Here is a 15836-nt window from a genome sequence, read left to right as displayed (position 1 = left end):
TAATGCCGCGACCCTTTAATACAGTTCCTCATGTTGTGGTGACCCCCAACCATAAAATTATTTTCATTGCTACTTCATAACTGTAATTTTGCTACTGTTATGAATCGTAATGTAAATATCTGATATGCAGGATGTATTTAGGTGACCCCTGTGAAAGGGTCATTCGACCCCCAAAGGTGTCGCGACCCACAGGTTGAGAACCGCTGGTTTAGATGAATGCCCAGTAAGGTCTGAGTGATGTGGGAAGGTGCTTGTCTGTCAATCACACCTGAAAGCAAGTCAGTGGCCAAGATGTGTGAGGCCACTGCAAGCACAGGAAACTTGAATATTTAAAGCTTCCAACCAAAAGAAGTTCCCTTTCTTTCTTCTCCCTTAGGCACACCTGATTCCTGGCTCGCCTGTGGCAGGGGGATGCTTTCCCCTGTGCCCACACAGTGCACGGCCTTATTGGACTCCACACATGGGCTAATAGACTTTAATTAGCTTGGATACTGAGCCACACCCGGCTGAAACATGGAATAGAAGCTCTGGACACTGGCCTTTTTTGGCTCTGCTGGAACCCCAGCTGCACCTTTTCCAGGACTGGCTTAGGGGTGGGGGACTTAGGAACCAGAAAAATTTAACTCCACCCAAATAAAGTTTTCATCCATATCCCATCCTCCCATGGGGGCTTCTGAAAATGCTTATTTCAGTGGTGCCCTCAGTACCTCCACCTTGCTCCCATGAGCGACAGGGGAGTTTAATTCTCCGATAACAGTACCTTTATACCAAAAATTTATTTCACAGTTGTATGTGTATTGGGAAGAGAGAAGGGAGAAGGTGCAAAAAGTGGGGACTTGTAAAAAATCTTTGTAAGTGAAGAACACCAATGAAAGATTTTTTCATCTATCATCTAAAACAATGACCAACACATTTTTTTTAAAAAAAACTTCCTCATTCAAGCAAAATTCAGTATAATCTATATGTACTCTGAATGGAAGAGCCTTAAATTGAAAGTAGTATGAGCTTAAACATATCTCATTAGCAAAATTTTATGTGCTACTACCTCTACCACTGGAGGCCTGGCATTAAAGCACCAACTGATACAGGTATTTTTAAGAACATGAGTTAATTCCTACCTCTACGTAGTCCTTGGCGTGTCCCCAGTCTCGTTTGGCATCCAGATTTCCCAAACTGAAACGTTCCAGCTGTCCAAGGTAAATCTTAGCTACTGACCGGCTAATTTTTCGAGTAACAAAATTAGCTCCTAAAAAGAGACAAAAGATGTATTATCAGTAGAGTGCATTTGACATCTAACAGTTTGGTGAACCAAATGCAACCTCAGCCTCTGGGCATTCCTTTCATTCCTCCCCTCTTCCCCCTCTTAAAATAATAAAAAGAAAGAAAAAGATCATTAACTGTCATTTAGACAAGTTAAGAAGCTCTAATTCTAAGTGTCACCTCAGCTCTATTTTCATAACAAACATTTTTCTTTGGGGGACTTATGTCTTAACATTCCTAATACATTGCTGCAATATGCGACCCAGGCATTAGGCCAAAGAAAAGCTATCCCAATGCCAGTTTTTAAACAGAAAATTCAAAAGGGTTGTATAAAGGGAAATGCCAGAATGGAAGACAGACATCTAAGACCACCCTGATTTTTTAAGAACATAAACATAATATACTCCTATTAATAAAACTATTTTGGGCTCATGGGGAGAGGGGGAAGAGTATAACTTAGCTCACAGGATGTATATCTGGTTAAAAGAAACAAACAAGGAATGCATTTAGGTTGTCAATAAATGGTGATCACTTTTATTTAGAAACTTGCATAACTATCCAATTATAAACTATGCTCCAATTCTAAATCAAAGTTTCTCTGTACTACACTTACTGCAATGCTACCTTCCAGTTTCACTTAAGTGTTATATGTATGAATGGGCTCCTGAATTCTTTATAAATATTTTGAAATGAATGAGTAAAAGCGGTCATAAATTTAAGAAAGCAATGAAATTGTTTTAATGTTCTAGAGTCTTTAATGAAAGTCTCTATCTACTTTTAAAAGATCACAAAAGGGACAAAATTAAAAGACACTGCTGAGACAATTTTATCAATGCCCCTGTATCTAGGTGAAGTTATCACAAAACACCAAGTAATGCCAAGTTCTCCAGGTACTAACACACATATGAGCTAGTCAATAATGGCTTCCCACAGTTTAGATAGATTACTATCATAATTTATCACATTTCAATAACTTCAGCTTTGTTCTTTGCAGATGAAGCAGGAAGGTGAATGTTATGATGAAAACTTTTGGCTTCTAGAGAAATTGGCACAGGAATAAGGGGAATTTTTCTAAATAGGTTTTCTAAATTTTGGCAAGAATATGGCCCAGTGCAAGTTCAAACCTATACTGGATTCACTTACTACACAAACTCGGTGTATATATTTAAACCAATGCCATGTCCTTAAAAATGACGGGAAGAGATCAACCAAAGAACGTATATGCATATATGCATAGCCCATGGACACAGACACTAGTGTGATGAAGGCCTGGGGGCAGGGGCAGGCTGGAGAAAGGCAGAGGGGGAGAAAAAGAGAGACATCAGTAATAGAGTCAACAATGAAAAAAAAAAGACAATGGAAATCCACATTTTCAGTTTCTCTTAGCAGTTTACAGAGCACCTTAAGAAATCCAAAGTTTCACCTTCCCACAGCTATTTATAAAACACCCAGACCTGTTTCAAAATGAAGAAATATTTATTAGGTATAATCCTTCAAAATCTATCACTGATTAGCACTATTTATTTTCTATTGACAGTAACAATTACATTGATAACTAAATGGAGGTTTCTTTATGTATTTCTATTTTAATGGCAGGACTATACTAGATAAACTTGTGATGCCCAACCATTAGAGGAAGTTCCCAAAGTAGTTCAGATTATTCTATCTGCCAATAAACTACTGTTTAGGAGTACAATGGAAGCATGAGAAGTTCAAATAATCTACTTAGGCCCTAACCTCATGTCCATTCTTTCAACATGTTTTAATGGGGCACCTACCAAACACTAAAGTGCCAGGCTAGGGGGTCCAGGAGTGAAGCAGCAGCCCCTGCTCTCAAATAGCACAGATAGTGTAAGGGAGACAAATAAATCCATACTGCCAAAAATTAAATAGCAGCTTTTCAAGGTCAGGGCCTGTGACCCTGCTGCTGCTATGGTCAGGAGATACCTACCAGAAAAGAAGCCGGAAATGAGGCTCCTGGTGAGGTCATGAAGGGACTAAAGAAGTTGTGCTACAAGGACAGTGATCCAGGCAGAAGGAATAGCACATGCGAACACAGTGAGGCACCTTGCTCGTTAAGCTCTTGCCATAGCCTGGCAATGACCACAACCATGACACCTCTGGTGATGGCTGTTGCTATTAGCACAGTACTAACCTATGTAGATGCAGAAACTCATGTAATTCTCAGAGCAACCCACAGCTAAGAATTATTATTACCCCCATTTTTAGATAAAGAAGCTGAGATTCAGAGAAGCTATGCGAATTGGCCATTCTAGAAGAGAATTCAGATCAGTGTCTGTGTGACCATCAAGCCCAGGCTCTCATCTTACCTGGACTCAGAATGGCATACTAGGAGTCAGGGAGCCTTTCTTACCTGGATATAAACTCTATCTTGCATAATTAGTCAGACTTATTTAAAATTTCTAGCTTTTTAAATTTCATTTATAACAGCTGTATTGAGATATAACTCACATACCATGCATTTCATCCACTTAAAGTATCTAAGTCAATGGTTTTAGCGTACTCAGAAATTGGGTAGCCATCACTACAATCAATTTTAGACCATTTTTGTCACTCTAAAAAGAAACCCCAAATCATTTAGCAGTCTCTCCTCATTTCCCCCCAACCCTCCTGGCCTTAGGCAAGCACTAATCTGCTTTTTGTCACTATAAATTTGCCTATTCTAAACACTTCATATGAATGGAATCATATATGTGGTCTTTTGTAACTGGCTTCTCTCTCTTGGCTTAATATTTTCATGGTTCAGCTATATTACAATATAAGTCACTACTTAATTCCTTCTTTTTTTCAATCTTTAATTTCTTTATTGATTAAGGTATTACATGTGTGTCCTCATCCCCCCATTAACTCCCACCCCCCACCCCCACTCATGCTCTCATCCCCCTGTTGTCCATGTCCATTGGTTGGGCTTATATGCCTGCATACAAGTCCTTTGGTTGATCTCTCCCCCTTACCCCCACCCTCCCCTACTTTCCCTCTGAGGTTTGACAGTCTGATCGCTGCTTCTCTGTCTCTGGATCTGTTTTTGTTCATCAGTTTATGTTGTTCATTATATTCCACAAATGAGTAAGATCATGTGGTATTTATCTTTCTCTGACTGACTTATTTCACCTAGCATAATGCTCTCCAGTTCCATCCATGCTGTTGCAAATGGCAAGAATTCCTTCTTTTTTACTGCAGCATAGTATTCCATTGTGTAGATGTACCACAGTTTTTTAACCCACTCATCTGCTGATGGGCACTTAGGCTGTTTCCAAATCTTAGCTATGGTGGATTGTGCTGCTATGAACATAGGGGTGCATATATCATTCCTTCTTTATGGCTGAACATGTGGATATGACATTTCATTTATTGTTCATCAGAAGATGGACATATGGGTTGTTTCCATCTTTTGGCTATTGTGAATAATGCTACTATAAACATCCATGCACAAGTTTTAGTTTGGATATTATGTTTTAATTTCTCTTGGGTACATATCTACAGGTGGAATTACTGGGTCACAGGGGAAATCTAGGATTATTGAGGAACTGCCACACTGTTCTCCAAAGCAACTATACCTTCTTACACTTCCACCAGCAGTAAACTGAGGTTCTCATCTCTCCACATCCTCCCTAACACTTGTTATGGTTTATCTTTTCTTTTTAAATATGTTTTTATTGATTTTCAACCTGGCATGGTTTATCTTTTCCTTTTTTAATGCGTTTATTGATTTCAGAGAGAGGAAAGGAGAGGGAGAGATAGAAACACCAATGGTGAGAGAGAATAATCAATTGGCTGTCTCCTGCAGTCCCTCTACTGGGAATTGAGCCCACAACCCAGGCATGTGCCCTGACCAGGAATAGAACCTTGACCTTCTGGATGACACAGGCAAGGCTGGTTTCTCTTACTGATGATACTCATCCTAGGGGATACTGAGTGTTATCTCATTGTGATTTTAATTTTATTTCTCTGATGGCTAATGATTTTGATTATCTATATGTTCATGTGCTTATTGGCCATTGGTTTATCTTCTTTGGAGAAATGTCTATTCAGATCCTTTGCCCATTTTAAAATTATGTTACCTGTCTTTTTATTATTTGAGTTATATGAGTTATTTATATATTCTGGACCCAATTCCTTTATCAGATATATAATTTACAAATAACTTCTCATTGTATTGGTTATATTTTCATTTTCTTGATGGCATCTCTGATGTGCAAAAGTGTGGGAGATTTTTTTATATTATAATGAAGTTGGATTTATCTAATTTTTGTTTTTAGTAGTATGAGCTTTTGGTGTCATAGCCAAAGGGTTTTGCCTAGCCCAAGATCATTAAGATTTTCTCCTATATTTTAAAATATATTTTATTGATTTTGTTCTTACATTTAGGTCTTTCACCCATTTTTCGTTAATGTATGGTATGATGAAAGGGCCCTACTTCATTTGCATATGTGCACATAGCTGTCCTAACACTGCTATAAAGGTTATTCTTTCTCCCTTTGACTGTCTTGACATCTTTTGTCAAAATTCAATCAACTGTAAATGTGTGGGTTTATTTCTTACTTTAATTCTATTCTGTTGATCTATGTATATCTATATCCTTATGACAGAGCCACAAATTCTTGAGTACTATAGCTTCACGTAAGTTTTAAAATCAAGAAATGTGAATCTTCTGACTTTGTCCTTCTTTAAGACTGCTTTAACTATTTTCAGTCCCTTGAATTTCCATATGAAGTTTATGATCAGCTTGTTAACTTCTGCAAAAAGGTCAACTGGGATTTTTTTGATAGGGATTGTGTTAAATCTGTAGGTCAATGTGGGGAATACTGCTGTTTTAACAATATTATATCTTCCAATTAATGAACACAGGACATATTTCCATTCATTTAATTCTTTTAAAATGTCTTTCAGGCTGATGTGGCTCAGTGTTTGAGTATTGACCTATGAACCAGGAGGTCACAATTTGATTCCGGCTGGGACACAAGCCCAGGTTGCAGGCTTGATCTCCAGTTACGGGTGTGCAGGAGGCAGCCAATCAATGATTATCTCTCATCACTGATGTTTTTATCTCTTTCTCCCTCCCTTCCTCTCTGAAATCAATTAATTTTTTTTTCTTTCAGCATCATTCAGTAGTTTCCAGAGAAATCTCATAATGTAACTTTTCTTAATTTCATTTTCAGATTAATTTTTAAAAATATTATTGCTACCATATGTTTTACTAGTTAATTCTTAGGAGAGGCTTAAAATGGAATTTTAAAAATGTAGTCTCTTTATTTTTACTCTTTATCATACGAGACTGCTGATTTAGGAGAGAACTATATAAAATTATTATACACGAGGGCTAACATCTTACAAGTCACCTTGTTCAACTATCGCAAATGTGCAGGGGAAGAAAGAGAGGGAAAGAGAAGCTGAGTAACAGTCAGGACAAGTACCCAAGCCTGGCTTTGGCCTGTGCACCTGGAGCTGTTTCCACTAACCCACAGTGCAATGCAGGAGGCATCCTTCCTAGATTAGATAACTCAAGTGCCTGTGGACTGTAACACATGTGGGCAATGGAACTCCCATAATTACTTTAAATACATGTTTGGTTTCTAAGAGCCTTAAACTAGAAGACCCCACTAAGAAGAAGACCAAGAAATGAAAAACTAGCCAATGAGCTGACCGAAGGCCAGCAGTCAGTTATCAGCATCAATCATTTAATAACTCTGGAGTTATAGTTTCCTCTATAAACTACCATTACAGTCATATTCACCACACCGAATTCAAAGGCACACTATGTAGATGAAACCACATTGTAGAACATAAATCACTACTGACACGTAAAGAATTAATACCAACATGTCCTTGTTTGTAAAATAATAACAGTACTTACCATGCACGTTTGATATTTAAGTGAGAATATGTGGGTAATGTGATTAGAAAGTCTTCAATAAATGTTAGCTATTATAATAATTATTATGTTACAATGTTAATGGTCTCTATAATTAAGCCTCAATAAAAAGTTCAGATTTCTTAGTTCTTTTATGACTAAGTCTGTTAATTCTCTGATTTTAAATTTCTGAGATTGAGAACAGATTTAAATACTAGTAAACAGCCAAAGGCAGGCATGCAGATGCATATACTGTAGGTTACTTTTTCTATGTAAACTCATTAACCTAGGAAAAATAAAGTACCCACATAAATGTATATACACAAGAAAGAGATCAATTAAGAAGTTTAGCCCTGCTGATGTGGCTCAGGGGATTGAGCATCGTCCCATGAAGCAAGTGATCCTGGGTTCGATTCCCTATCAGAGCACATGCCCAGGTTTCATGCTTGATGCCCAATGGGGGACATGCAGGAGGCAGCCGATCAATGATTCTCTCTCATCTTTGATATTTCTATCTCTCTCTCCCTTCCTCTCTATCTAAAAATCAAAAAAATTTTTTTAATAGTTTTGGCTCAAATATTAGTTCTAAGATTATGATTGTGTTTTAGTATCATTGACAGAATGAAAAGAACAGAACTTTAGCAATATAACAAATAGGAAAAACTGCCACATTATAAAAACACCAAGATGTGTTGGGTAAAATGTAATTATAATGTATTTAAACTCAGAGCTGAGTCCCTACTAAGTGCTCAGGTGAAGGGGAGCTCCAGAGCACCCGTCATGGGTAACTCTGAGGGGTCTGTGCTGAGAGCCGAACCGAAAGTGCCTTTCAGGACCTGAACACAGGCTTCAGTTTTTGATATCCAATCCGAGGCCTCGCAGATGAGGTCTTCCAGATAGAACAATGGAAATGGTTACACACCATGTAAGTTACTGGTCATTCTGTTACTGTTATCAGTGCTATTATCTTAAAAAAGTGTTTTAATTTTGTAGTTGCCTTGTCTATAAGATAGGATAATAATCCATACTGAGGATATAATTCAAAGGCTGCAGAGTACTGTATCGATGCCAAGTACCTCTATTAGTTATAAATGGGCTTGGACATTTTCACTGTGATAAATCTTTTAAAATAGGAAGGCTTTTTTCTTTTGCATTTCTCTACATGATCATCTCCATAGTTAGCCCAAGGCTGGAAAAAGATTAGAATATTCATCCTATTATTCAAAATAGGATTCTGTAAAAAGATGGTAAATATAAAAGCAAGGCTTCATGAAAAAGTAATTTTCTAAATAATTGTAGTGTAGCAAACACCAAATGTAGTCCCAGCCCCAAGTTTCTCCCACAGCGATGCCCGTGCAGGTTCTGATGGCAGGCATGCTGACTGAGGTCCTTTCAGAAGGACAAGAAGGAGTAGAAGCAGAGGTTCTAAGTCTCCACCCCTTCTGAACCAGTGGAGAAAGACATGAGGAGAGGCAGAAGTGAATCTTCAGTATTTTAATCTAGCCTCTTGGGGATGAGATAACAAGTAAAGTAGACTGATGGTATCATTGAGAGAAGGAGCTTTGTGCTATTTCATGTTGGGAATCTGGAGAGATCTTCTGAGGATGCCAGCCAGGCGGATCTGGGGTAGTTGCCTCAGCACATGTTGAGCAGTGATGCCAGGCTCTCCTAAAGGTGTGAGCAGTGGCATGAGAGCCAGTAGGCCCACCGGGGACTGAGGAGGCCTGAGATGGAAAGGAGAGCGGGGCCTTGTAGTTAAGGTTTAGAGGTAAGACCACCTAGGCCAGGGACCACATGTGAGATGAGGCAGTGGGTGGGCATACAGTCCATATACCAGTAAGGGATGGAGTGAGGCTGACTCTTCCCAGGGTCCTATGGAAAGAGAAGCCCCTGAGTTTTATCAGTAGCAGACATCAGGAAGAGCCAGACCTGGGGCTAGTGCAGCCGTGGGCAAACTACGGCCTGCGGGCCGGATCCGGCCGGTTTGAAATGAATAAAACAACAACAACAAAAAGACCGTACCCTTTTATGTAATGATGTTTACTTTGAATTTATATTAGTTCACACAAACACTCCATCCATGCTTTTGGTTCGGCCCTCCGGTCCAGTTTAAGAACCCATTGTGGCCCTCGAGTCAAAAAGTTTGCCCACCCCTGGGCTAGTGCCACCTTCTTGGCCACAGGGTAAGGAAGTAGCTTACCTGCTACTCTGCAGCGGAGAGCAGCAGGCCCATAGAGTGTACCATGGGCCTGAGGATGCCAACTGCCCCTTTATCAACATCTGTGTCCCAAACACCCAGATATCATCTTGAAGAGAAATAAGGGAAGACGACAAAACTAGAAAAACTGACTTCAGATAGAGAAAGACAAATACCATGATTTCACTTATATGTGGAATCTAAAGAACAAAATAAATGAACAAACAAAACAGAAACAGACTCTTAGACACAGAGCATACTGATGGTTGACATAGGAAGCAGTGTTGGGACCTGAGGGAGAAAGGTGAAGGGACTGAGAAGTAGATTAGAAATTAAGGGATAGTTACAAGGATGTAAAGTACAGCACAGCTTACAGAGTCAATACTATTCTAATAACTACATATGGTGCCAGGGGGATCGCTTTGTAAAGTATATGATTTTCTAACCACTATGCTGTATTCCTGAAACTGAAACAAAATAATATTGAATATAAACTGCAGTTAAAAATAAATTGACTTCAACATTATATTATAGTAGACACGAGATTACATTTTTAAATAGAACTTGTTCTTTTTGAGGAAAGTATAAATTTAATTTTTTGGACAACATTAATCTCCTGTGGCTGCCATAACAAATTACTACAACTGGGCAACCTGAAACAAGTGAAATTTACTCTGTAGTGTGGAGGCTGCTGGTCTGAATCAGCAGCACCACGTTCCTCTGGGAGCTCCAGGGAAGAGCCCTCTCCTTGCCTCTCACTGGGTAGCACAGCTTCATGCAATTTTGGCTTATGGTGGCATCACTCCAACCTCGGCCTCCATCTTCACATCACCTTCTCCTGTGCGTCTGTGTTTTTTTTGTGTGTGTGTTTAGTTTTATTTTATTTTATTTTTATTGTCTAAAGTTTTACATATGTCTCCTTTGTCCCCAATTGAACCCCCTGCCTCAGCCATTCCTACCCCAGGCAAGCCCCCACCACCCCAGTGTCTGTGTCCATTGGTTATTCAAATATGCATGCATGCAAGTCCTTTGGTTGCTCTCTATCTCTCCCCCCACCCACCACCACCATTTGTCTCTGGATCTATTCTTGTTCATCAAATTATGTAGATCATTATATCCCACATATGAGTGAGATCATGTGATATTTATCTTTCTCTGACTGGCTTATTTTGCTTACCATAATGCTCTCCAGTTCCATCCGTGCTGTTGCAAATGGTAAAAGTTCCTTCTTTTTTATAGCGGCATAGTATTCCATGGTGTAGATGTACCAACGTTTTTTATTTTTTATTTTTTAATCTTTATTGTTCAGATTATTACAGCTGTTCCTCTTTTTTCACCCCATAGCTCCCCTCCACCCAGTTCCCACCCCACCCCATGCCCTCACCTCCCCCACACTGTCTTCATCCATAGGTGTAAGATTTTTGTCCAATCTCTTCCCGCACCCTCCACACCCTCTTCCCAATGAGAATTGTCAGTCTGCACCCTTTCCATGCCCCTGATTCTATTCCATTCATCAGTTTATTCCATTCATCAGATTTTTTATTCATTTGATTTTTAGATTAACTTGTTGATAGATATGTATTTGTTGTCACTTTGTTGATCACAATTTCTTATCTTTACCTCCTCCTCCTCCTCCTCCTCCTCCTCCTCCTCCTCCTTCTTCTTCTTCTTCTTCTTCTTCTTCTTCTTCTTCTTCCTCTTCTTCCTTTCTCTTCCTTCTTCTTCCTTCCTCTTCCTCCTCCTCCTCCTCCTCCTCCTCCTCCTTCTTCTTCTAGAATGCCCTTCAGCATTTCATATAATACTGGTTTGGTAGTGATGAACTCCTTTAACTTTTTCTTGTCTATGAAGCTCTTTATCTGACCTTCAATTCTAAATGATAGTTTTTCTGGGTAGAATAATCTTGATTGTAGGTTCTTGGTATTCATCACTTAGAATATTTCTTGCCACTCCCTTCTGGCCTGCATAGTTTCTGTTGAGAAATCAGCAAGCAGTTGTATGGGCACTCCCTTGTAGGTAACTAACTATTTTTCTCTTGCTGCTTTTAAGATTCTCTCTTTGTCTTTTGCCCTTGGCATTTTAATTATGATGTGCCTTGGTGTGGTCCTCTTTGGATTCCTCTTGTTTGGGGTTCTCTGTGCTTCCTGGACTTGTATGTCTATTTCTTTCACCAGGTAGGGGAAGTTTTCTGTCATTACTTCTTCAAATAGGTTTTCAATATCTTGCTCTCTCTCTTCCTCTGGCATCCCCATAATTTGGATGTTGGTACACCTGAAGTTGTCCCAGAGGCTCCTTACACTATTTTCATATTTTTGGATTCTTTTTTCTTTTTGCTCTTCCGATTGGGTGTTTTTTGCTTCCTTGTACTTCAAATCTTTGACTTGATTCTTGGGATCCTCTAGTCTACTGTTGAATCTCTGTATATCATTCTTTATTTCAGTCAGTGTATGCTTAATTTCTGACTGATCCTTTTCCATTTTTGGCATTCTCACTAAGATCCTTGAAGGTCTCACTAAGATCCTTGAAGGTCTCACTAAGTTCCTCAGAGGTCTCACTAAGTTCCTCAGAGGTTTTTAGAAGATTCTTGAGCAACCTTATAATTGTGGTTTTAAACTCTATATCCACTATTTTGCTATCCTCCATTTGTTTCATTCGTGAAATGTTTCTTTGTCTCCGCATTTTGGCTGCTTCCCTGTGTTGATAGAGTGGCCTTGTGTGGTAGGTGTCCTATAGGGCCCCGTGGCTCAGCCTCCCCAATCACCTGAGGTGGACACTCTTGGTGCACCCCTTTGTGGGCTGTGTGCACAGTCTTGTAGTTAAGTCTTGATTGCTGTTGGTATCACTGGGAGGAACTGGCCTCCAGGCCAATTGGCTATGAGGACCAGCTGTGTCTACAATGGAAGGACTGCTGTGCAAGAGACACACTTATGGGGCAGGGCTTGCTTCAGTGGGGCTTTGGTGCTCACTGAGTCTGCCCCTTGAGTGTGTTGCTTATGGATGTGAAGAGTTGTAATCTGGTATGGTCTCACACTGACCACTGGGCACACTGACTCTTGGATCTCCAAGGAGGTGCAAAGTCAGCCACTACCTGAGGCCACCCAGCAGGAGCTACAGAGAGATCTTCAGATTCCTCCTCTTTGTTTGGGGTTTGGAAGTGCCCATATTAGGCCCAGCTGTGAAGCAAGGCAGGCTGCTGCTGTTGGGCCTTGGGCCTTTTTTGGGAAGCTTTGGGGCTCTCTGATCCAGCTGCAGTTTGACAGGTTTAAGCTGAGAAAGAACAGGCCATTCATATGCAAAAGCCACTGCGCACAGCTTGGGTGGGGTTGTAAATTGGGTGGGGTGGAGTCTCAGGGAATCACCAGGGTAGAGCAAACAGCAATGGTTGCCAATCAGCCCTGTACCTGAGAGGTCCCTGTGTCCCCGCGTCACTGCATCAGGCGGCCCCGCGCAGAAACAATGATTGCTGCAAGCACCTCTGAGAGAAAGCCGTCCTCACGTTCTGGCCTGATGCCAGACAGTCCAGTTTCTCCCCGTATGAGTCTGGGTCCCCAGAGTCTTGCCCAGAACTGAAGTTCAGAGCCATCAGGAGCTTGTATCTCCCTCCCGACTGAAAAAAACAACAACAGCGCACCCGGTTGCCAGCCTGTTCCGTGTGCGCCTCCGCACCTCCACACCTACCCGTCTCAATGCACTTTTTTCTTTCCTTCTAGTTGTAGAACTTCCACTCAGCCAGCTTTCCCATGGTTCTGGATGATAGTTGTTTTGTCTTTTAATTGTAGTTCTGATGTGGTTGTGAGAGGCAGCAAGTACAGGTGTTTACCTATGCCGCCACCTTGGTTCTCTCTGTGTCTGTGTTTTGACCTCTTGTGTTTCTTATAAGAACACTTGTCACTGGATTTAGAATCCCCCCTGGTAATCCAGGATGATCTCTCTGTCCCCAGATCCTTAACTTAATTACATCTGCAAAGACCCTTTTTCCAAATTCTCTGCCCCAGATCCTTAACTTAATTATATCTGCAAAGACCCTTTTTCCAAATAAGGTCACATTCACAAATTCTGGGGAAAAGGATGTGGACATATTGTTCTGGAGCTACCGTACAAGCCACTATGAGGATCAAAGATAAGAATAGTTCAGAAAATATGATAAAACATGAATCAAGCATTGTTATACTAGAGGCTCGGTGCACGGGATTTGTGCACTGGTGTGGGGCATGGCCTGCAGGGATCAGCCGCTGTGGGAGCACCACTCATCCCGGTCAGCTGAGTGGCTGCTCCCTGGTCCGGCATCCTTCATGGAGCTGGAGCACTCACCTCTCCAGGGGACCCGGTTGGGGCCAGGCCCAGGTACAATAGCACTGAGAGGAGGCGGAGTAGGTCTCAGTCCTGAGGCGGCCACGAACCCGCCCCCCAGTCTCTGGCGTCAGCTCTGTGAGCTTGGAGGAGGCACTGTGAGGCTTATGGGCGTCCAGAGGAGGTGGCAGGGAGTAAGAAGGAGGAGTCTCGGGTGAGAAGGCAATGATAGCAGCCTGGGTTCCTGCCCATTGGCCCTGGGTTCGCAGCAGGAGCAGCCACTCATCCTGGTCGGCTGAGCGGCGCCCCCACTGTGGTAGCGCACTAACCACCAGGGGGCAGCTCCTGCTTTGAGCATCTACCCACTGGTGGTCAGTGTGCGTTATAGTGACTGGTCAGCTGGTCATTCTGGTTGTTCCACTGTTCAGTCGCTGGGCTTTTATTATATAAGATCATCTTAAGGATACTTTATCCTTTATGAGCACAATAGGCAAATACAGTTGCCAATTGTAAAAGATTAATTTAAGGTGATAAAATAAGTTTCCTCTCTATTTAAACTCTGCAATTTTGACTCAGTTAACAAAAATAGCTCTCTGGATTGCAGGGAGGAGGAGGAAGGTGGAGGTAGAAGATGGTATAGGGTGGATAAAATAGTGATGAAAAATAAATAAAAGAACGTCCCTGAAAGAAAAAAATGCATATATAAAATAAAAAGGTAAAAACAAACAAACAAAAATCCCTGGGGGTCTTTTTATTTTTTAATCCTCACCCTGGAATATGTTTTATTTCTTATTTCATTGATCTTAGAGAAAGAGGAAGGAAGAGGGAGAGAGAGAGAAACATTGATGTGAGAAACATTGATTGGTTGCCTCCCAATATTCTCGGTAACTTACTTAGGTCCATCTAATTGTTTCTCAGTAGTCTAATATTTAAGGTAGCTATTTAATTCTTTATTTTAATAACTATTTTTACATCTGAAATTCTTTCTTTTTCAAATCTGCCTAGACATTTTTACATCTTGTTGTTGCTTATTTATTATGATGTATCATTTTTTAAATTTAAACATGTCTTACTAATTTTATATTCTGAATTTGACAATTCCAATACTTAAAGTTCTTGAGGGACTAATTTTTTCTTATGCTGCTGACTTTGATGCTTGTTCCCTATGCATTGGTGACACTAAGAGTTCATGTTTACTAATCTGAATCTCCTGGAGACCAGAGGACAGCTCTGAGAGTGCTTTCCTCCTGAAACGGTCTGCATTGGTAATGATGACAGACAGGAGACACTAACCCCGGTGACATTTCACCCCTTCCACAGTTTCCAGGTGAATACAGTTATGTTCTTCTATGATGTTTCTGTCTATGGCCAAACTTAAGCCTTCTAATTAAAGGGATAGGAAGATGAAGACAGATTTAGAAAAATAAATGTTTTTCTCTACACATCTGGATATAATGTGAACAACTATGATACACTTCATATATTTATTTTCATTTTCATGTTTAACATGTTTTCTTTTCTATGCAGTATATCTGTATAATGAATATCCTATCTAATAAAAGAGTAATATGCAAATTAACCATCACTCCCTCACTCTGTCACTCCATCACAAAGATGGCGGTGGCCATGGAGCTGGAGTGAGCAGGAGGCTTGGGTTGCCCCCAGCGATGGAGGAAACCAAACTTCCCACCTGCCCTGGCCGGCTCTGGGCTCCGCTCAAGGCTACAAAGTTTCAATTACAAAAGGTAAATAAATCCCAGATACCTGCTTCCAGCCTGTGGCCGTGGCCAGCCTGAAAATGGCCATCAGCCCCTCACCCAGGCTGGCCAGGCACCCCAGCGGGAACCCCCCCACACCCTGAAGGGGTTGTGGCCAGCCTGAAAACAGCTCTCAGTCCCTCACCCAGGCTGGCCAGGCACCTCAGTAGGGACCCCCACCCTGAAGGGGGTGTGGCCAACCTGAAAACAGCCCTCAGCCCCTCACCCAGGCTGGCCACACCCCCATGGGGTGAGGGTCCCCACTGGGGGGCTTGACCAGCCTGCAAACAGCCATTAGCCCCTCACCCAGGCTGGCGAGGCACCCCAGTGGGACCCCCACCCTGAACCGGGACACCCTTCAGGGCAAACCTGCCGGCCCCCACCCATACACCAGGCCTCTATCTTATATAATAAAAGGGTAATATGCAAATTGACCCTAACAGCAGTACCACTGGGAATGACT

General features: G+C 41.3%; 1 protein-coding gene across 1 annotated transcript in view; it reads right to left on the bottom strand.

Moving 5' to 3' along the window:
- GMDS (GDP-mannose 4,6-dehydratase) overlaps positions 1–15836 on the bottom strand; it is a 664099-nt gene that overhangs the window by 308740 nt on the left and 339523 nt on the right. Inside the window, exon 7 of the mRNA XM_070403469.1 lies at positions 1119–1246. Coding sequence (XP_070259570.1) covers positions 1119–1246 — 128 coding nt within the window. The remainder of the gene's footprint in view (positions 1–1118; positions 1247–15836) is intronic.

The sequence above is a fragment of the Myotis yumanensis genome, unplaced genomic scaffold (assembly GCF_028538775.1).
Source record: "Myotis yumanensis isolate MYYU_CA2020_CCGP unplaced genomic scaffold, mMyoYum1.0.hap1 SCAF_2, whole genome shotgun sequence".
NCBI lineage: Eukaryota > Metazoa > Chordata > Mammalia > Chiroptera > Vespertilionidae > Myotis > Myotis yumanensis.
Note: the sequence above shows the minus strand (reverse complement) of the source record. Positions and strands in the feature narration are given on the sequence as shown.